Raw genomic sequence first — 23,949 nt, forward strand, 5'->3', positions numbered from 1 at the left:
GCAGAGACCTCAGACCGGGTTCAGCACTGGAACCCTGGACCAGAGATAGGCGAAGCAGGGTTGCCAGGGCCAGTCCGGAATGCCCTTTGAGGCAAGGTGGGGGGGGGCGATCATGCAGTCCAGAGGGAGGAGGGTCCTGGGGGTAAAGTTGTTCCCGATGGGGGTCCTCTGTGGGCCACAAATTGCCCACAAAGGAGGGCTCTCCCCCCACACAAGCCTGCAGGGAGTGGGCCTCGTGTTACAAGGCATCCTCATCCTCCGTGTGCGGCGGAGGCACTTCCGGTAAGATCCCAGCGGCGGTGGGAAGAGGCCTTTAATTGGCTGTTAAACTTAAGGGTCTCATTTGGCCTCTGAGCAGGAAGGATATCATCAGCCTATCCCATCCACAGGAAGATCACTTGGCGATGGGGAGGTGACAGGCCCTCCGCCCCCCCCTTCCCCTCCCTTGCACCCATCATGAAATTCCGTGTTTCCCCCCCACCCCACCTCCAACCCTGCCTCAGGGGGCCACCAGGGTGCAAAAACAGGGACATTATGCTGAACCTTGATAAAGCTCTGGTTAGGACACAACTAGAGTATTGCATCCAGTTCTGGTCACCACACATCAGGATGAATGTGAGGATCCTTAAGAGGGTGCAGAGGAGATTTAGCAGGTTCGGGGATGAGGGATTTTAGTTACAAGGTTAGGTTGGAGAAGCTGCGGTTGTTTCCTCTGGAGCAAACGGGATTGAGGGGAGATTTGATAGAGGTGTACAAGATTATGACAGGTTTAGATAAGGTAGACAAAGAAAAACTGTTCCCATTAGTTAATGGTACAAGGACTAGGGGACACAGATTTAAGGTTTTGGACACGAGATGCAGGGGGAATGTGAGGACGAACGTTTTTACACAGCGGGTGGTAATCACCTGGAACTCGCTGCCCATGAGGGTGGTGGAAGCGGAAACGATCAATGATTTCAAAAAGAAATTGAATGGGCACTTGAGTGATTTAAACTTGTAGGGCTAAGGGGATAGAGCCGGGGAATGAGACAGATTGGATTGCTTTATAGAGAACCGGCACGGACTCAATGGGTCGAATGGCCTCCTTCTGTGCCACAAGGGAAGAAACACAACTTAAGAAGAATCGGGGGTGGGAAATGACTAATTGGTGGAAAAAAACCTAATTACCTAAAAGTAAACAATATTACATGATAAAGTGACACACAGTCCATCGTATGTCTGTAGAACCATTTAAACATGCTCTTAAACAGGACTTGTAAAAGGTCCTGAGCTATCACAGTCATGTTATATGCACTTACAAATGTATAAGTGCTATTTAATGACTAAATGAACAAGAGAGTCGATTCGTTTGATGACTCAGCAGTACTAACTCAGTCAGGCTAATAGTTCGATTGATACTAATTTAATAACAGTTCAGCTTCGTGTTTTTCTCGATTTTCTTAAGTGAAGGATTTTTTCCCCATTACTTTTTTTTAAAATGTTTTTGGCATCCTCGTATCCTCCCCTTTTTCTCTCTGACTGGGTTCTGCAGGTGTTACAGGAATCGAATGGGTCTTTCCTCTCTAGCATTTAGACGAATGAGGGGTGGGCTCATTGAAATGTATGAAGATTCTGAGAGGTTTGACACTGAGAGATTGTTTCCCCTGGCTGGTATGTCTACAACTAGGATAAGGGGTCAATTATTTAGGACTGAGATGAGGAGGAATTTCTTCCCTCAGAGGGTTGTGAATCTTTGGAATTCTCTAGTCCAGAGGGCTGTGAATACTCAGTCGCTGAGTATTTTCAAGGCTGAGATCGATAGATTTTTGGACTCTAGTGGAAATCAAGGGTATAGGATGGGAAAGTGGAGTTGAGGTAGAGGATCAGCCATGATCTTATTGAATGGCGGAGCAGGCTCGAGGGGCCGAATGGCCTACTCCTGTCCCATTTCTTATGTTCTTACCTATCCTTTGAAGCTGCCTCTATTCACCCATCCGCTCCTCCTCATAACCTCTCCTTTAGAGGCTTCTCGTTTATCCCCACTCCCTATTCCCACTACTCTACATCAGTGGTCATTCATTCACATAACTGCCTTCTGAAGCTCGTTGCTCCAAATTCCCTTCTCACACGTTTACAAACCAGGTCTTCAACCACATTCAGATTAGCCTCTACCTTTGTCTTTTTATTTCCCGCCCTAAAGAAAAACAGAACTTGCATTTATATAGCATCTCTTTTACACCCTCAGAACATCCCAAAGTGATTTACAACCAATGAATCCATTTTGTGCACAGCAAGATCCCACAAATAGCAATGAAATAAATGACCAGGTCATCGGATTTTAGTGCTGTTGATTGAGGGATAAGTATTGACCAGGACACTGGGGCTAACTCCCCTGCTCTTCCTTAAAATAATGACATGGGATCTTTTACCTGAGGGGTCAGGGACAAGGCCCTGGTTTAATACCTAATTGGAAAGATGGCACCTCTGACAGTGCAGCACTCCCTCAGTACTGCATTGGGAGTATCAGCCTGGATTTTGTGCTTAAGTCTCAAAGTAGGATTTGAACCCAGAAGCTTTTGATTCAGAGGGGTTGTGGGCTACCCACTGAACAATGGCTGACACCTTAAGCTCTGTTTTAACCTCCTGGTTTAAATGCTTTGATTTTCCCCTCAGCCTAAGGCACGGTAGTGTAGTGGTTATGTTACTGGACTAGTAATCTACTAGACCAGTGCTATTCGTCCAGAGAATGTGAGTACAAATCCCACTGTGACAGTTTGAGAATTTTAGTTCAGTTTTTAAAAAGCTGGCATGAATAAAAAGTGACCATGAAACTGTCGGATTGTCATAACTGGTTCACTCATGTCCCTTTATGGCAGGAAGCCTGCGGTCCTTGCTCACTCTGGGCCTGTCCGTGACTCCAGACTCACACCAATGTGGTTGACTTTAATTGCCCTCTGAAATGGCCTAGCGAGCCACTCAGTTATATCAAACCATTAACGGTTCGAGAAGAAGGATCATCACAATCTTCACAGAGCAATTAGGGATGGGCAATAAATGTCAACCGAGTTGCTCACCTCCTGTCAATTTTTTTTTTAAACTAGGATGCTCATGATTACCATCAACATCCTGACAGTCACCATTGACCAGAAACTGAACTGGACCAACCACATAAATACTGTGGGTAAAAGAGCAGGTCAGAGACTGGGAATTCTGCGGCGAGTAACTCACCTCCTGACTCCCAAATGCCTTTTTTTTTATTAGTTTGTGGGATGTGGGCATCATTGACTAGGCCAGCATTTATTTCCCATCCCTAATTGCCCTTTAACTGAGTAGCATGCTAGGCCATTTCAGAGAGCATTTAAGAGTCAACCACATTACTGGAGTCCTGGGTCTGGAGTCCACATGTAGGCCAGACCAGGTATGTACCTCAGATTTCCTTCCCTAAAGGAATGCCTGTCCACAATCTACAAGGCACAAGTCAGGAGTGTGATGGAATACTCTCTACTTGCCTGGTTGAGTGCGGCTGCAACAACACTCAAGAAGCTCGACACCATCCAGGACAAAGCAGCCCGCTTGATTGGCACCCCATCTACCACCTTCAACATTCACTCTCTCCACCACCGATGCACAGTGGCAGCAGTGTGTACCATCTACAAGATGCACTGCAGCAACGCACTAAGGCTCCTTCGACAGCACCTTCCAGACCCACGACCTCTACCAACTAGAAGGACAAGGGCAGCAAATGCATTGGAACACCACCACCTGCAAGTTCCCCTCCAAGTCACATATCATCCTGACTTGGAACTATATCGCTGTTCCTTCACTGTCGCTGGGTCAAAATCCTGGAGCTCCCTTCCTAACATTACTGTGGGTGTACCTACCTCACATGGACTGCAGTGGTTCAAGAAGGCAGTTCCTCACCACCTTCTCAAGGGCAATTATTGATGGGCAATAAATGCTGGCCTGGCCAGCGACGCTGACATCCCATGAACAAATAAAAAACAATACAGTGCACCAACGACCAGCCCGGATATGATCAGCTAACTCAGTATACACTGTGCAATACACTTCAGCTGTGGCATTGCCCTGCAGGTAACCCATGTGTTTTCTTGCATTTTGCCCTTGCCCATGTTAGATCCTGTGATCGGATTAGGTGATCTGTTCCTTTGTATCTACAGTCGTTAACAAGAAAAATAATGCATGACACAAGAATTTAACTAGCTGTGTATTTTGTGCCTGCCAGTAAATCAAAGGGCCACATGAGATTAAAGATAGGAGTCAATTATTGTGGAGTTGTCAATGAATTGCAGTGAAATGCATTGAGAGCACAGTCAGTCGAAGCTGAGACAAAGCAGAATCTTTTAATGAAACTGTCAGCTGATAATTCAATTATAGATTGTAAAATCACAAATTGCATTAAAAGAGAGATGTAACAGGTGAGAGGCAGAAAGTCACTTCTTTCTGCTACTGTTTGGGTCATGCGAGTCTCAGGGGTGTAGATTTTCAACTTGCTGAATGGGTGTATATCTTCCAGATCAACCATCTGTTATAGACACTGCCAAATTTTCAATTAAATTTGTAAGAAAGAAAGATTGTATTTAGATAGCGTATAAATCCTCAGGATGTCCCAAAGTGCTGACAGTAAAATTAAGCTCTTTTTGAAGTGTAATCACTGTTGTAATGTAGGAAATGCGACAGCCAATTTGCGCACAGCAAGCTCCCACAAACAGCCATGTGACAATGACCAGATGCTCTGTTATTAGTGATGCTGCTTCAGGGAAAAATATCGGCCCCAGTACACTGGGGAGGACACTCCCACTGTTCTTCAAATAGTGTCATGGGATCTCTTATGCCCACCTGAGAGGGCAGACCCTCTGTTTAATGCCAAAAGATGGCACTTCTGACATTGCAGCACTGGGACTGTCAGTGAAGATTATGTGCTCAAATCTCTAGGATAGGACTTGAACACTCAATCTCCTGAATCAGGCAAGCATGCTACCAACTGAACTAGGATGGAACCTGTGACCGTCTGATCTCTGTAGTAAGACACCGCCCCTATGTGCAAAAAAAAAAGGATTCACAAGGATGATGCCAGAACTCCGGAAAAAACAGACTGGGGCTCTTTTCTCTAGAGAAAAGAAGGTTGAGGGGTGGCCTGATAGAAGTCTTTCGATAATAAAAAGATTTGATAGGGGTAGATGTAGAGAAAATGTTGAGAGACCAAAAGCAGCGACTATAAATATGATAGTCATTAATAAATCCAATAGGGAATTCAGGGGAAATGTCTTTACCCAGAGAGTGGTGAGAATATGGAATCACAAGGAATGGTTGAGACGAACAGCATGGATGCATTTAAGGGGAAGCTCGATAGACAAATGAGAAGAAAGGATTAGACGATTATGCCGATAGAGTTCAATGAAGAGGGTGGGTGGAGGCTCATGTGGAGCATAAAGGTATGCATGGACTAGTTGGGCCAAATGGCATGTTCCTGTGCTGCAGATTCAATGTAACTCGAGGTAAAATATCAAGGGCATTTATTTTCCAATTGTAGATGTTTTTTCTTATTGACTGTCTGATTATCTTTGTTCCCTCTTGATTGGTTTTTTGCCGGTGTTTCACAGCGACGAGGCGAAGGATGGCGGAGGGACAGAACCCATGGCTCGAGCTGCAGTGCGAGGCCGAGGAGAGCGGGTCGAAGATGGCGGGGAACCATCCCAGGTCACCGGCTGCGATGGGCGGCCAGCCAGAGACAAGAGGAGCTGGAAGGGAGTGGTCCCGGACTGCGGGCCCCACTGGCAGGGAAAGGACAACCCAGTGGGCGGTGACACCAGGCTCCAGGGGGCCAACACCAGCTGGGAAGAGCGCAGGAAAGTTGGCATCGAGGGGACCCCAACCGGGGCCTGCGAGGCAAAGCTGGGGAGAGAGAAAAGAAGCTGGGGGGCGGCCATGCGAGTCTGGGGAGAGGACCAGGGAAGTTGGCTAGGACTCATCCCAGGCTGTGGAGAGGTAAGAGGCAGCAAGTGTTAAACAGAAAGAACAAAATTGCATTTCTATAGCACGTTACAGGATCTGGGGACCTCCCACAGCGCTTTACAGCCAATAAAGTGCGTCGAAGTGTAGTTGTTGTTGTAACATAGGCAGCCAATATGTGCACAGCAAGACCCCACAAAAAAAACAATGAGATAATGACTGCATAATCTGTTTCAATGATGTTGATTTGAGAGATAAATATTGAACAGGACAGCAGGCAGCACTCACCTGCTCTTTAAAATAGTACCAAGGGATCTTTTACATCCACATAGAGTGTGCAGACGGGGCCTCGGTTTAACGTCTCATCCAAATGAGTGTCAGCCTAGATTTGTGCTGAAATACAAATAGTTAAGAAGGGCGAAGGGACTGTGTTATGGGCAAGTGAAAGATGATTGGGATGGTTCTCCCTTTTTCAACTCACGACTGACTGAAAACAGCGTTTTTTTAAAAAAGGGTGTTTTTTAACCCTTAAGTGCTTTATTTATCAAGAACAGACAATTGGCAGGTGTTCTCGTATGTTTAAAAGAAAAATAAATATTTATTATATATCACCTGAAATATACACAACACCCACTCTCACACCCATACAGATACAGACACACTTAAGAAAAGATAGAGATTATAAAGATAACATGCATTGGGTATTATGATTTTAAACAGTCCTCTGTTAAGCTTGCTTTTCCCTGGGGTGAAGACTTGAAACGGTGCAGGCCTGTAATCTTTGCTCTTGTTCACTGAAGAAAGACTTGGGAGGTTCAGAAAGCCGGATGTGCTGCAGACAGCTCCTGTTATATTCCAGCCAAAGGTCAATGGTGAAGTCCTGGTAGAATTTCTCAGGTAAGGAGTTCAAGACCCAAACTCCAGTCACTGCCTACATGTAGTTCAAAGCTTCGGCAGGGTCCCTTCTCTTCGATGGCATAGTTGGATCTCCTTTGTCTGTCCGGAATGTACCTTTATGAAAGCTCCTTTTCAGAAACCTAGTTTCTGTCATGTGACCATAGATTCTCTTTCCATTGCCCCCATAAATGGTTTCTCATGGTGTGGCCATTGTGAGACAATGGAATCCAGGTGCCATGCATCCTCATCTCATCTTGATAAAATTGACACACCTATTCTTTGTAATTTAGTTTTGGAGTCAAAAAGTCTGCAAAAGTATTGTTAACCCAATCAGTTGGAGAGAAGCAGCCATCACCACAGAAAAGGTGGTTTGCATTTTAATGATTGCTCAGGGATGTGTCCAGAAGGTCATTTGTATTTTAATGGCTTCTTCGAGACTTGTCCAGACATGAAAATTAGCTCAGGGTTCTTGTAGTTCTATATGTATTAGCAGGAAGGGAAGGGTCACCTGATTTCTTACTCCATTTTGTTTAGAGATAAAGTGTCCATTTTGTGTTTACTTCATAAGATCATTTTATAGTTCATAAATTTGGATTGCATGGGCATGGCAACTGTATGAGAATAGATTAGTAGTTAATAGAAAATGAACCCAAAAGACTTTTATAAAGACATAAATAGTAAAAGGATAGTCAAAGGAAGGGTGGTGATGATTAAGAGTTCAAAATGGGGATATCCTTTTGGTGGCTGAGGTGCTAAATAGGTACTTGCCTGGAGAAGAGGAAGCTGCCAATGCAACAGTAAAGGAGGAGACAGTAGCAATGTTGGATAGAATAAAAATAGATAAGAGGAGGTACTTAAAGGTTGGCATTGCTCAAAGAAGAAAAGCCATCTGGTTTGGATGAGGGCATCATGGGTTACTGAAGGAAGTAAGGGTGGAAATTGCAGAGGCTGTGGCCACAATCCTCCAATCCTCCTTAGATATGGGGGCAGTGCCAGAGGACCAGAGGATTGAAAATGTTACACCCCTGTTTAAAAAAAGAGAGGGGTAAAGCCGACGACTACAGACCACTAATGTTGATGGTGGTAAAATGTTTAGAGACAATAATCCAGGACAAAATTAATTGGCATTTGGAAAAGTATGGGCTAATAAATGAAAGTCAGCATGGATTGGTTAAAGGCAAGTTGTATTTGACTAACTTGGTGAAGTAACAGAAATGTCTGATGAAGCACGTGCAGTTGCTGTTGTGTATATGGACTTTCAAAGGCTGTTTAACAAGGTTCCATACCAATTTACAAACTCGGTATTTGAGTGGCAAATGAAGTTTAACATAGATAAATATGAGGTGATGCACTTTGGCAAGAAAAATAGAAACATCACCTACACCAGGATTGTCCAACATTAGGCCCACAGGCCAGGATCTGGCCCGCCAAATGTTTCCATCCGGCCCACAGATGTAAACTGTTCCCGGGGTTGTTCCTCATCCTCACCGTGGCTGGGGATGAAAAATTTCCCTTGTCTTCTTACAAAGCGGCCTTTTTAAAAACATCGCTGTCAGTTTCAAGTTGGCAGCTGCTGATATCGGGAACAGCCGTTTTACAACAGGCTCGGGGTTTTCCAATGGGTTATGACTTATTTCTAAAAAGCCTGCTGGAAAACCCTGAGTCTGTTGGAAAACAGCTGTTCCCAATGTCAGCAGCTGCCAACTTCAAACTAACAGCGAGATGTTTTTAAAAAGAACTGACCAACCATCTCTGAGCGTCCATTCTCTGCAACTGTGTGAGAGAGAAAGGGAAGAGAGGGAGAGGGGGATCTGAGAGAGAGAGGAGGGGCAGAGAGAGAGGGGGCAGAGAGTGAGAGAGGGGGGACAGAGAGACAGAGGACAGAGAGAGCAGGGAACACTGAGTGGGGAACACTGGAGACACGGGGGTGGAGAGAGAGGGGAGAGAGATACAGAGAGAGCAGGGATGGAGAGAGACTGAGAGAGGGGGAAGAAGGAGACAGAGAGAGGTGGGGAGAGGGAGACAGAGAGGTGGGGAGAGAGAGAAAGAGATTGGGGGGAGAGGGAGAAAGGGGGGGAGAGGGAGACAGAGAGAGGGGGAGAAGGAGACAGAGAGGGAGAGAGAGAGAGAGATGGGTGGGGGGGGGAGAGAGAGTCAAAGAGTCATTTACCTATAGCACAGAAGGAGGCCATTCTGTCTATCGAGCCCATGCCGGCTCTTCACAGAGCTATGCAGTCAGTCCCACTCCCTGGCTCGATCCCTGTAGCCCTGCAAGTCTATTTCTCTCTTAGGTGGTCATCCAACTTCCAATTGGTGTAATTGTTCGTCTCCGCTTCCACCACCCTTGTGGGCAGTGAGTTCCGGTTCATTACCACCCGCTGTGTAAAAAAGTGCTTCCTCATATTCCCCCTGAATCTTTTGCACAAAACTTTCAATCTGTGTCACCTGGTCCGAGAAGGGAGGTGGGGGGGTGGTGGGTGGGGAACAGAGAATGAGACGCACACAACACACAGCGTGGGGAGTGGGGGGGAGCGAATCAAGGTCTCTCATGAAAGATGGACATCTATCCACAATACTCTGCATCGCAATGTCAAGTGTGCGGCAGAGATTGACTACTTATGCAAGCAAAAATAACGCCAGGTATGTCACCGAATCAGCTTTCAATATAGTGACGAGTAAGTAAGTCAATAAATTAGTCTTCTTATTTAAAGCTTCTTCACAAAACTGCACATTTGTTGTTGTTTTTAGTAGTAAGATAAATTTTTAATGCCTTATCTTTCGAAATTTGCCCAGGGCTGAGCAAAAATCGTAGTGTGGCCCTCCACCCGAAAAGGTCGGGCAGCCCTGATCTGGAGGGTGATGTTTCCTGTACTGATGGAACCATGGATGTGCCATGTTAAGGAAGAGAATTGGTCAAGGATCTGTAATGTAAGGATGGAGTGGTATTCTGGAATTTTCTTTACTGTGGCGAGGCAGGGAGGAACTTTACAGAACTTTTCCTTTGGAAATTGATAGGGTTAGATAAAATCCATAATTGATGGAAAGAATCTTCAGTGAAAACGCAGCTTTAGAATATTCAACCATTTTCACACCTCACCAGTCAACCCTCATTTCCTGCCCTCCACAGACACTGTGCTCCTTGCTGGTCTCATTCAATGCAGAGACCCTAGTTACCCGTGCAATATTTAGCTAAATACTGGCTCTTTTTTTCCCCTCTTCTTCTCCTTCCCGCTAACTATCCCCCACTTTTTTCATCTCCTGCCTTGAAGGGGTTGTCTCTATGCCAGGTAGGGTCAATGGGAGTCTGCTGACCTCCGTTACCCTGCCAGGTGGCCATTCTTCATGAGTTAACCCATTTTTTATGTAAGTGCCAGTAGATTCTTCAACTGAGGTAGCATCACAGTCGAGTTATGGATTTGCCTTCATTCTGCGTCCATAAAACAATCACCTTTTAGCAGGGGCCACAAGACAGGAGAAGAATCATGGCTGATTGTCAAATCTCCCTAGCCAAGGGTTACTAAAAGCCAAATGCTGTCCCAACTAGGACACAGATGAATGATTGAAATAAAAATAAGAAATGCTGGAAATACTCAGCAGGTCTGGCGTCATCTGTGGAGAGAGAAGCAGAGTTAACATTTCAGGTCAGTGACCCCTCATCAGAACTGATTGAAATTTGGATCTTCTAGGTGTGTGTAACTCAAGGTTACACTGCACACTCTGTTAAACCATTGGGATTCAGGATGAAGTCCTGTGGAGACTCAGATAGAGGATGTTGAGGTCCAGTTGTGGTAGTTCTTGGGTTTCTTGGTATAAATAAGGAAGCCACAACTAGATGACAGTAGCTTGAAGTCTTCTACAGGCCCATCTTGTCTGCTGCAGTTAGAGGGACCTGGACACAATTGAATCAAATTCATAGAATACCTTAAATATATTTAAATTTACTTTACCTTGTGAATCTTTAAACATGCTTAGGGTGGGAGATTTTCATTTATGAGCCCCACAAACATTACCAGGGCAGGTACAGCACCGTTTTAGTAGAAACCAGCACATAGCCACAAATGGGTATCTTTACAGAATACACAAGCACTTCGCCAGTGCAGAAAATACCTATTGATTATAATGACAACCTATCCAAATATCCAACAACCAATATTGACCAAAATGCAGTGTTTCTCAGCTGACAAAAGGTCATCAACCTGAAACCGTTTCTCTGTCCACTGATGTTGCCTGACCTGCTGTGCATTTCCAGTTTTATATTAGATTTCCAGCAATCTGCAATATTTTGCTTTTATTTCACATTACTCTGGTAAGCTGTTATAATTCTGGTGGACAAAGCACATTTAGCTTTGGCCTGGCCAATTTAGTGAGTTTTACTGCATGCATTCAACAGCCCCTCATTTGACAGAATGGAGTTGTCAGTTAAAACCTGACATATAATAATGTCAGTGGATTTTTTCACAAGTATATTCATAGAAAAATGTTACATTCCGAGAAAGAGAAAAAAAAAACGGGTTAGATACAGAGTAAAGCTCCCTCTACACTGTCCCCATCAAACACTCCCAGGGCAGGTACAGCACGGGGGTTAGATACAGAGTAAAGCTCCCTCTACACTGTCCCCATCAAACACTCCCAGGGCAGGTACAGCACGGGGGTTAGATACAGAGTAAAGCTCCCTCTACACTGTCCCCATCAAACACTCCCAGGACAGGTACAGCACGGGGTTAGATACAGAGTAAAGCTCCCTCTACAAAAAAAAAACGGGTTAGATCCAGAGTATAGCTCCCTCTACACTGTCCCCATCAAAAAAAAAACAGGGTTACATACAGAACAAAGCTCCCTCTACACTGTCCCCATCAAACACTCCCAGGACAGGTACAGCATGGGGTTAGATGCACAATAAGCTTCCTATACTTTCTCCCAACAATGTGCCCAACCTCAGAAGAACATACTATTACCGTAATAAAAGCAAGATATTGCAGATGCTGGAAATCTGAAACAAAACCAAAAAGTGCTGGAAATACTCAGCAGGTCTGGCAGCATCTGTGGAGAGAGAGGCAAAGTTAACGTTTCAGGTCAGTGACCTTTCATCAGAACTGGCAAAGGTTAGAAATGCAATAGGTTTTAAGCAAATACTGTGGCGTGGGGCAAAAGAGAACAAATGGGAAGGTGTTGATAGGAGGGGGGGAGGGAGACAGAGAGAGGGGGAACAGAGAGAGGGGGATCAGAGAATAACTGACAGGGAGGTCATAGGGCAAAGACAAAGAGTGTGTTAATGGTGTGGTGAAATACAAAGCATTAGTGCCGAGAGGATGTTAAATGACAAAATAATGAAAGCCCTAGCCAAAAGCAAAACATGAAAAAAAGTGGGCAGGCACATGGCAAAAAAAGTGTAATGATAAAACAAACTAAAATAAAATGAAATAAAAATAAAAAATACAAAGTAAAACTAAAAAAGGGGAGTCATGCTCTGTAATATCTGTAATATACTATTACTGTAACCTGTGTGACATGATTATTCCCCACAAGTCAATTCTTATCTTACTCTCTGAGTAAGATCTATTACCAACTTGTTCTCAGTTTGGGGATGTTTTGTATTGTGGCTGTCCAAAATAGATTGAGACTGCACAAAATGCAATTCACTTACTGTTATTACAGAGGGAAACCTTTAACCAATTAGTTTGAATTGGATTGAAACCCAGGTCCCAGAAATGGAGGGTCAGCATTTTGAATTACTGTGCACCCAGCTATTCCCTGCCTCTGTTAGTTACAGACTTTTGGGGGCAAAGAGCATTTGGAATAATATATCTTGTAATCTGTCCCAGAAATCTAAAATCTGTCGCATAGGTTGGGAGCTCACAGGTTTCTACATAGAATTAAAAGAATATGCAGCACAGAAACAGGCCATTCGGCCCAACTAGTCTGCGTTGGTGTTCGTACTCCACCCGTCTGCCTCATCTCAGCCGGTCAGCATATCTTTCTGTTCCCTTTTCTCTCATTTCCTTTTGAAAGCATCTAACCTATTCAACTCAACCACTTCCTGGGGTAACGAGTTCCACATTCTAACCACTCTTTGGGTAAAGAAATTTATCTTATTTTCCAATTAGATTTATTTGTAACTATCTTGTATTTATGGCCGTGAGTTTTGGATTCTCCCACAAGTGGAAACATTCTTTCCCTATCTACCCTGTCCAACCCATTCATAATTTTAAATACCTCTATCAGACCCAAACTGTTCACTCTTTCCTGCTTGCTGTAATCTCTCAGTTCTGGTAACATCCCTGTAAATCTTTTCTGCATTTTCTTGAGTGCTTCTTTGTCCTTTTTGTTTTATGGCAGCCAGTACTGTCCACAGAACTCTGAAGTGCCACCAGACCAGGATCATATACAAGTTTAACATAACTTCACTACTTTTGAATTCTGTCCCCCTGAAAATAACTCCAGGTGCTTTGTTAGCATTTTCATTTGCTTTGCTGACCTGGAAAGCCGATTTTAATGATTTGTTCACCTGTATTCCAATCCCTTTGCTCTTTTACCCCATTCAGTTTCTTGTTTTTTAAGGTGTAGGTCAGGGTTGTCCAACCTGACAAATTCACCTTTGAAATGGAGCAGTCAAATGAGCTCCTTTTCCTTGACATACTTGTTGAGAAATCTGTTAAGGGGTTCTCTACCACGGTCTACCGAAAACCTACCTTCACTGGTCAATACACGCATTGGGATTCTTAGAGTTCCACACGCTATAAGATTGGCCTTATCGACAACCTCGTAAATAGAGCCCAAGCCATTTGCTCACCATGCAAGCTTGATGCTGAAATAGGGCGAATCAAAGACATCCTGCGTGACAATGGCTACCCTGATCAGATCATTTCTCGCTGTATATCGCGCAAACTTATGAACGGGCCTAAGGCCGTCGTACGGAAGAGTACTGTATCCCAAAAATTTGAGCAACAGGTAAAGCTAGCTGTTTCACGCTGCTACTATGCAGTAGCAACACGTGTGGTGTTCGCCACTAACAGGATGTTGCCGTCAAGCCAAAAAGACATTCTGCCTATCACACAAGAATAACGTGATATATGAATTTCAATGCCAGTGTGATGCTCGGTATATAGGCCATACGTCCCAAAGGCTGGCGAATCGTGTCAAACACCATGTCCCTTCTGCTGTTTGCAACGAGCAAGGTACAGGCCGTACCCAACCAGCCCGTGTTTGCAAAACTCAAAACACAGTGTCCCAACACTAGATGTGATTCCGTGATTGGACAACATTTGCTCAATTATCCTCAGTGTGCTAAGAATTACGCTGACAACCAATTTAAGATTGTCAGTAGGGCTCGTAGTGTGGCGAATTTGTTACATATATTAATACACAAAGCCCTGTTCTTTGTAGACAGAAAGAACATGTATAAACATTGTGCCTGTTTCAGCTAAACAAAATAAGTGACAGCCATTCGCTGGTTCATTCCTCAGGGGAATGCCTTGACCAATCAGAGTCAAAAGCTGCCAGGTTTAAATTTCAAACAAAGCTTGGCAGTTAACTGTCAGTCACCGTAAACTGGAGCACTCTCCATGGCAATGCCTCTACCAATCAGTGTTCACTTGCCAACCAACTCTCTTCTCATACAGTATAAAGTTGTTGTTTCCCTTACATTGGTATTCTTCTGGATTATCCTGATGACTGCAAGATGAAAAGCTTCCACAACATGTCTTTATTTTCAGAAATACTCTCAAGTTCTGTACTACCAAATGACTATCTTTCTTTCCATTCTTGCTTACTTCCTTGCATTCATTCCTATCCTTATTCCCAGAATTCCCAATGCCTGAATGAAAAGGTTTTCAATCAAGTCACCTAAACTCTTCCCCCTGACTAGCGGCCTGTATTAACTCCCTTCTCTTTTTGAAAGACAGACAGGACACAGCGTTGACTCCAGCAAAATGCCAGAGATTAAATGTCACAATCTCTCACATCGCAGCCATCATTAAAGGGTGGCCTGTTCAGCTGAAACTTCCCAGGTGGACTGACAATAGAAATGGAGTAATAATTACATCTCAGGATGAGCCAGAATCCCTGGCAGAGGGAGTGTGCTGCAGAGTCGGCCGTTTCTCAGTCCCTGAAGTGTTGCAGTGTCGTAAATCTGTAGCCTCGACTGTGATAAAGGCCAAGGGTGAGCTTCTCTATCCAGTGAATTCAATTAAAATTATTGACTTTTCTTTATATCTTCATTACATCTCTCTTCATCAATGTGAAGGATGGTGGGTCAGGTGAACAAAACATTATAGAGCTCTTCACCCAGTGAACATGTCATGCACTCCAAGGTCAAGAGTAGAGTAGGTCATATCCAGTGTAAAAGGAGCTCAATTTTGTAGTGCCATACCCCACTCAATAACAACGACACTTACATAAATAGAATTACATAGAATTCACTGCACAGAAACAGACCATTCACCCCAATTGGTCCATGCTGGTGTTTATGCTCCCTACAAGCTACCTCCCACCCCTCTTATTCTCACCCTGTCTGCATAACCTTCTATTCCTTTCTCCCTCATGTATTAATCTGGCTTCTACTTAAATACATCTGTCATTTTCCTCAAGTACTCCTTATGGTAGCGAGTTCCACGTTCTCACCACTCTTTGGGTAAAGAAGTTTCTCCTGAATTCCCTATTGGATTTATTAGTGACTATTTTTTATTTATGGACCCTAGTTTTTGTCTCCTCAGCAAGTGGAACTTTTCTCTATTGCTGTGCTGTGGTCATGGTCTCATAGAGCCATAGAGTTATACAGCACAGAAACAGGCCCTGCGGCCCATCGTGTCCATGCCGGCCATCAAGCACCTATCTATTCTAATCCCATTTTCCAGCACTTGGCCCGTAGTCTTGTATGCTATGGCATTTCAAGTGCTCATCTAAATACTTCTTAAATGTTGTGAGGGTTCCTGCCTCTACCACCCCTTCAGGCAGTGCGTTCCAGATTCCAACCACCCTCTGGGTGAAATTTTTTTTCCTCAAATCCCCTCTAAACCTCCTGCCCCTTACCTTAAATCTATGCCCCCTGGTTATTGACCCCTCCGCTAAGGGAAAAAGTTTCTTCCCATCTACCCTATCTATGCCCCTCATAATTTTGTGTACCTCAATCCGGTCCCCCCTCAGCCTTCTCTGCTCTAAGGAAAATAACCCTAGCCTATCCACTTTCTCTTCATAGCTGAAATGCTCCAGCCCAGGCAACATCCTGGTGAATCTCGTCTGCACCCTCTCCAGTGCAATCACATCCTTCCTATAATGTGGTGACCAGAACTGTACACCGTACTCCAGCTGTGGCCTAACTAGTGTTTTATACAGCTCCATCATAACCTCCCTGCTCTTATATTCTATGCCTCGGCTAATGAAGGCAAGTATCCCATATGCCATCCTAACCACCTTATCTACCTGTGCTGTGCCTTCAGTGATGTATGGACAAGTACACCAAGGTCCCTCTGACTTCCTAGGGTCCTACCATCCATTGTATATTCTCTTGCCTTGTTAGTCCTCCCAAAATGCATCATCTCACACTTCTCAGGATTAAATTACATTTGGCACTGCTCTGCCCATCTTACCAGCCCATCTATTTCGTCCCGTAATCTAAGGTTTTCCTCCTCACTATTTATGACACCACCAATTTTCGTGTCATCTATGAACTTACTGATCATACCTCCTATATTCTCATCTAAATCATTAATGTACATTACAAACAGCAAGAGTCCCAGCACCGATCCCTGCGGTACACCACTGGTCACAGGCTTCCAATCACAAAAACAACCCTCGACCATCACCCTCTGCCTCCTGCCATAAGCCAATTTTGGATCCAATTTGCCAAATTGCCCTGGATCCCATGGGCTCTTCCTTCTTTGCCAATCTCCCATGCAGGACCTTATCAAAAGCCTTACTGAAGTCCATGTAGACTACATCAACTGTTTTACCCTCATCTACACACCTAATCACCTCTTCAAAATGTTCAATCAAATTTGTTAGACTAGATCTCCCCCTGATAAAGTCATGCTGACTATCCTTGATTAAACCCTGCCTCTCCAACTGGAGATTAATTCTGTCCGTCAGAAATTTTTCCAATAGTTTCCCTACCACTGACGTGAGACTCACTGGCCTGTAATTACCTGGTTTATCCTTACTACCCTTCTTGAATAATGGTACCACATTAGCTATCCTCCAGTCCTCTGGCACCTCTCCTGTGGCCAGAGAGGATTTGAAAATTTGTGTCAGAGCCCCTGCAATTTCCTCCCTTTCCTCACATAACAGCCTGGAATACATCTCATCTGGGCCTGAGGATTTATCCACTTTTAAGCCCACTAAAACCGCTAATACCTCCTCCCTTTCAATGCTAATTTGTTCAGGGGCAGGTCCTCAGCTTTTTTTCTGCACCCCAGGAGAGATGAGTGTGACTAGGGAAGAGGGTATATCCTGAGGGACAGGATTAATCTCCACTTGGAGAGGCAGGGATTAATCAAGGATAGTCAGCATGGCTTTGTGAAGGGGGAGATCATGTCTAACAAATTTGTTTGAATTTTTCGAGGAGGTGACTAGGTGTGTAGATGACAGTAAAGCCGTTGCCTACCTCAGACCAGAAACTGAACCTGTGCTGTTGATGTTTTTTAGAACCATATGCTAGCCAACTGAGCTGCCCAGTCCCCCACCCTATTGAGGCCCTTCATAATTTTAAAGACCTTTATTAAGTCACCTCTCAGCCTTCTCTTTTCTAACCTGTTAAGTCTTTTCTGCTGGTTATAACCTCTCAGTCCTGGCGCCGTCCTTGTAAAAAAAAAATTTATACTGTCTCCAGTGTTTCAATATCCTTTTGGTAATATGGAGACCAGATCTGTGCACACTACTCCAAGTGTCGTCTGGCCAAGGTTCTCTACAAGTTAACATAACATCCCTGCTTTTCAATTATATTCCTCTAGAAATGAACCTCAGTGATTGGTTTGCAATTTTAATACAGCAATAAGTCACAAAGAGGGGAGAAAAATTAGACCCTGAGCAGGTTTGGGAGAAACGCAGAAACATCAAGGCTGGAAAAGACCAGAGGCCCATCTAGTCTGGTTCCATAGCATCCTAGAGATTCTATCCAGTGTATTGCTCTTGAAAGTATGTGGCCACTTTTGCCTTGGAGATCTAAATTACTTGCCTTTGCAACTTCTCTCAGTAAGTTGCTCAGGTAACCCGCTACCCTTTCAGCCTGAATGCATCTCCTCTCAATTTAAACTCATGTCATGTCTATTCCCTGTCTTGTATATCCCTGACTGTCCCTTGGCATCTCCAAGCCTGCCTATTTCACAAACCTCAATCACATCTCCCCTCAGTCTTCTTATTTTCAAGATCTCATTTCCAGGAAAACATTCCCATATCTTTGTCCATTCCATGTGCTGTATTTTCAATCTTCCCCATGTCATCTCAGCTGCTCTTTTTTGTACCTTTTCCTGTTCAACTTCATTCTTTCTGCGGTGCGGAGTCCAAAATGGCACACAGTTCTCCAGATGTTGCCTGACCAATACCCGATCCAATGGTAGGTTTACTCACTTTGATCTGCTCCCTATTCCTCTTTTTATCTGAAGCAACTTTCCTTTTTTGGACGACTGCCAGAATTAACTTCAGGTGTTGAGAGAACTATTATGGCCCCAAGATCCTTGTCTTGATTTGTCTTGGTCAGCATTTTCCATTAACCCTGTAATCTAATTGCCTGTTCTTTGTGCCCAAATACATCACTTGACAATAATCCACATTAAATGGCATCTGCCACTTGCCTGCCCATTTCTCCAAAAAATCTAGATATTCCTGTAGTTTCTCCCCATCTTCCTCTGTATTAACTACTACTGCACTATTATAATTACTGCTACTGTACTACTACTACTCTATTACTAGTAATAGTGTTACTATTACTACAACTGCTAGTCAGCTCAGCAGCAACAATGGGGTAGTTTTACTAGCAGTTAGGCCTGGCAATTCAACCAAGTCTCAGTAACGGCTCCAAGTGCCACAGCGTGGAGGAATGGTTGAACATTTCCAGAGCAATGGAGTGCAGTGGAGGTGGGGGAAGGTTGTAGGGTCGGAGAAGGTTACAGAGATAGGAAGGGGGAGGGTTGTAGGGTGGAGGAGATTTCAGAGATAGGGAGGAGCGAAACTTGAGGATGGGAATTTTGAATCTGAGGTGTTAAGGGACCAGGAGCCGGTGTTGGTCTGCAAGCATTGGAGATCATGGACGAGCAGAATTACTGAGACAAAGGATACAGGCAGCAAAGTTTCGGATGAGCTGGGTGAAGGCTTGGAGAACGGCCAAAGGAACAATGGAATAGTCTAGTCTGGAATTGGCAGAGGTGGATGAGGATTTCAGCAGCAGATGGGTTGAAGTGAGGCAGAGGCAGGGGATGTTGATGGAGGCGGAAGTAGGCGGCTTTTGTATTGGAGAGGATATGGGCTCGGAAGCTCAGCTTGGGGTCAAATAGGGCGCCAAGGTTGCAAACAGTCTGGGACCATGCAAGAGCCAAAGGACACAGATTTAAGGTGATTGGCAAAAGAACCAAAGGCAACATGAGGAAAAACTTCCTTACGCATCGAGTGGTTAAGATCTGGAATACACTGCCTGATAGGGTGGTGGAGGCAGATTCAATCATGGCTTTCAAAATGGAATTAGTACATGAAAGGAAAAATGTTGCTGGGCTTCAAGGAAAGGGCAGGGGAGTGAGAGCAGCTGGATTGTTCTTACAGAGAGCCTGCATGGGTTCAATGGGCCAAATGACTGCCTTCTGTGCCGTAACCATTCTATGATTCTGAGAGACAGTGGCTGGGGAGGGGAATGGGCAAGGACACTAGCAAAGAATAATTCACCTAACTTACAGTTTGTGAGATCATGCTGTGCACAAAACCGGCTGCCACGTTTGACTACATAACAACGGTATGATTCGTAATTCACTGGATGCCCTGGGAATGTAACAAGGTGCGATATAAATGCAAGTTATTTGTCTCCTGGATCAAGTTCCTTTGCTTTCCTCGTCCAGATTGATTCTCATCTTGATATCAATTGGAAATGTGGGTCAGCAAGATATTTCTGTAAGTTGATCGTATTGTTGCTAAGTAGGAGTCAGTTAATTGCTGGGAAAGATAAGAGGTTTGCTTTTTTGGGAGTTGGAGAGAATCCAGACAGTGTCATTGCGATGCAAGCATTAATCAATTGAATAATGGATGAAGAGCCATTGTAGGAGGGATCTATTGCTGCTCCATCTGCGGATAATTGCAATGGTGGTGTAAAACAATCCTGTGCTCTGGAAAAAACACGTGACCAGCGGCTAAAACATTCTCTTCGTTTTCCTTTACGATTTTGGTGTGGGTGGTGGGAGTTCAGTAATGGGCAAAGAACCTGGCAAGGCTGGAGACGCAGAGGGTCTGCCAATCTTAACTGTGGAGGGAGCTTTGCAGCTGAGTCCTAATCCTATTCTCCCTGGATGAAAACATACATGTACATTCCTGAAAGGATTGCTGGATAGTGAACAGCAACAAGGATCCTCCCTAATTTCCCCTCACTAGTTCAAAAGTATTCAGTTCACATAGCAACTCATCAGGGTTTCTCCAATAGCACCTTCCAAATCCACAGCCTCTTCCCCCTGGAAGGACAAGGGCAGCAGATGCATGGGAACACCGCCACCTGCAAGTTCCCCTCCAAGACATCCTGACTTGGAACTATATCGCCGTTCCTTCACTATCGCTGGGTCAAAATCCTGGAACTCCCTTCCTAACAGCACTGTGTCCCTACCCCACATGGACTGCAGCGGTTCCAGAAGGCAGTTCCTCACCACCTTCTCAAGGGCAAGTAGAATGGGCAACAAATGCTGGTCTTACCATCGACGCCCACATCCCGTAAATAATAAAAAAGAAAGATGTAGCACCCCCCCATCCCCCCACCACACCCCCATCCCATCCCAGCTGAGCTTAGTTGACATAGAAACAGAGGAATCTTTAGATGAGGAAAGACCTAAAATCCTTCTGGTTGGTCATCGACCATCTTGGTAGTCACATGATATGATGATAATGTTGATTAATCATAGCAATCAACCTCTATGAATTAGTCTACAATACTGATTGGGAACGAACCCGGTCTGTATGAGTCAAGTACCACACTAGGCCGTGCGTATTTGCCAAATCATTTGCTAATTTTCTCCCATCTCCATTAATATATCTTTTCCTTCCTCTCCTTTCTGTATTGCAGCCTCAAACTGCAGCAGTGGGGGCCTGCTCTAGTTACCAATAGGGGTCCACTGCAATTGTCTTGGACTAGGGACGAAGGAGGAGAATCACGGTCCACGTCGCGATGACTCTCCAGCCCTGAAGAACCTTCTTCTCGAGGTCAGAGATGGAATATGGGGGACTGTGCCCCGAAAGCGGAGGCTGGGGCCAAGGGGAGGAGGGGAGGCAAGGGGAACTTCGGGCTGAACACTGACTCATTGAGAACAAAAAGAATCTTTAATTTACACTGTACTGGTTAGAATTGTCGCAATAAATGCTTTTATCAGATGGGGAGGGTGAAGTAATACATTAATCATTACACATGAAAATTCGATCATTTATATTGTGTTTCCAATGAAACCTGTAGCGATTGACATCTGAGCCCATGTACAATAGAATATCCATTATTAACCAATATGTCAGGGACCTCCCTGCTGAATAATCATAGAATCACACAGCACAGAAGGAGGCCATTCGGCCCATCATGCCCATGCCAGCTCTTTGAAAGAGCTATCCAATTAGTCCCACTCCCCCTACTCTTTCCCCATAACCCTACAATTTTCCCTTTTCGAGTATTTATTCAATTCCCTTTGAAAGTTACTATTGAATCTGCTTCCACCGCCCTTTCAGGCAGCGCGTTCCAGATCATTACTGCTCGCTGTGTAAAAAAATTCTCCTCATCTCCTCGGGTTACCGGCCCCCCTCTAGTGGATGTTGTCAGATCATTGAGCGGTCCTACTTATTTTGTACAGCAATTACCTACTGAGAACTGAAATAACATCAACACCTAATAAGACATCATGTAGTCTTTGCACCCTACGCAGGATTCCATCATATTGGGAAGTGGATAATTGTAGCACAGGTGATATTTCCATTGTAATTTCTCTCTTAAATGTGATTCCCACATGCAGGAATGCTTCCCATATCACCAGGAAATTATCACTGAAAAATGAAGCACTGTTATTAATCATTGTCTTTATTGGAAGATGTTTGGGGGGAAAAAAATGGGAGTAAGTATTGACACCACAGTGTCAGCTAATGAGTTGGAACCAGGGTGGCAATAATGGCAGGGCTCACAGCAAACAGTGCACTTGTCAACAAACACCAGCCACAACAAACTGCAGCAAACCGAACTCGTGACTGAAACTACAGCAACATATCTCGATAAAAGCAGGATTATTTCTCCAGCAAAAGGCAGTGAGTGGGGGATAGTAACATAATAAAAAATTAATCCCAAGCACTTACAGCAGTGCCATTTCTAGTGTGATTGAAGGCGGAAATTACCCCGTCGTCTCCATTCTGGCTGGCACTTGCCGTGTCCCTATATGCAGCCATTAAAAAAAATTACTCTGGGACTTGACCAATTGCCATCCAAATCCACACCACCCTGTCATCACTCAGTGATAGTGTGGAGCAGCTGTTCCCCAGTCCCTGATAAAGACAATGCTCCTGTCAAAGCCAACACAAAGTCTGTATCTTATACCATGCAGCAGGTAACAATCAGCTCAAGACTGTAACCCAATGGGAAGAGAGTGCAGAAGGTGCAGCTATACACTTTCACTGGTGATCCAACCAGTCACTTTGACATGATGGTGGGGGTTACGTAGGGTCCCTTTGGGTTGAGTTGATGCCAAACCTGGTGATGGGAGATTGGAACTGATGCACTCTCAGAGAGTCAGTCATCCCCAGTTCATGAGCCAGGGGGTTATGTGGTGCTCCATAGTACTCCTGATGAATAACTACCCAGCCAGGTTCATTACTGGGAACTGGAATGAATAGATATGTCACTTGGGGACCCAGGATGCTTCCCAGTTAGCTCACAATTTCCCTATAAGCCAGCAGTCTAAGAAGTAAGATGGTTTGAACTTGACAAGCAGCAGGAAGCTTGCTAGTGAGGGAGGGCCAATAGAGATACAACACTGTAGCCCAGAGTTTCCAACGACGCTCATTGCCAGCAAGACCCGTGCTGGGGGCAGAAGCAATTGTTGCAAAAAGAAACCGCAGTACTTCGATGATTACTGATTCCTTTAAGTGTTTGAAATAAATAATGAGGAACCTTGGATGGCACCAAGATTCCAGTGGCCCGAGACCGTCTTGTGGTGTACATTGTAAGGGCTCTCTATCAGAGAGGGAGAGGGGCACACGTAAAGAAGCACAGACACACACGCAAACACACCCTGAATTTCACTAGTGCGCCGCAAATTGCAGCGGCGTCCTTTGAAGTTGATGGGCCGCCCACACGGAGCGGGCGCTGCTGAGCCCCTGCCATATTTCTCACGGGGCTCATTTAAATGGAGGGGACAGAACGACCGCCCCAGATGATGTTGAGGGAGTGGTCGCTCCGTCGCCGGTGATGACGTCTGGCGCCACCGCGCAGGCACCATTTTTAAAGGGCTTCAAACCCTTACCGGAAATTTAAATTTTTAAAGAGCACAGCACCTTTACTTTAAATAAAAACTGTCAATTGAACATCAAACTGCCTCTTCCCACCACCCCCCCCCCCCCCCGCCACCCACCCCCACAAAAAAACATTTTTGCCGATATTGACTTTTCACCCCCAAACTTTATAATTTTTGGCCTTCAACCCCTTCCCACCATCCCCTCAGCCAATGCAAGCAGTTTTCCCCGCTTTCCCCCCCCCCCACCCCCACACCCTGATAATTCCACTCCTCCCCCCCCCCCCCGCCCAGCGGCCGGAATATCGGCTTGGGACAGGCGCCAGGACAAGGTAAGTTAATTTGCATGTGTTTTAATTAATTTTAATATTAAAATGAAGGCCCTGCCGCTCAGTGACAGAGGGGTGGGGTGGTGTGGGGTGGGGGGGGGGGGGGGGGGGGGTGCCGTACC

At 44.8% G+C, this 23,949-nt stretch overlaps 1 protein-coding gene across 2 annotated transcripts in view; it reads left to right on the forward strand.

Annotated features, from left to right (window-relative positions):
* Positions 1-23,931, forward strand: part of zgc:171482 (zinc finger protein) — a 496,237-nt gene extending 472,306 nt beyond the window's left edge. For both annotated transcript variants that reach the window (XM_068053130.1, XM_068053131.1), the window contains 2 exons: positions 5,601-5,985; positions 21,086-23,931. In XM_068053130.1, the coding sequence (XP_067909231.1) occupies positions 5,601-5,985; positions 21,086-21,127 (427 nt within the window). In that variant the 3' untranslated portion in view covers positions 21,128-23,931. The remainder of the gene's footprint in view (positions 1-5,600; positions 5,986-21,085) is intronic.
* The last annotated feature ends 18 nt before the right edge of the window (positions 23,932-23,949 follow it).

This window comes from Heterodontus francisci, chromosome 20 (genome assembly GCF_036365525.1).
Source record: "Heterodontus francisci isolate sHetFra1 chromosome 20, sHetFra1.hap1, whole genome shotgun sequence".
In the NCBI taxonomy this organism is placed as follows: Eukaryota; Metazoa; Chordata; class Chondrichthyes; order Heterodontiformes; family Heterodontidae; genus Heterodontus; species Heterodontus francisci.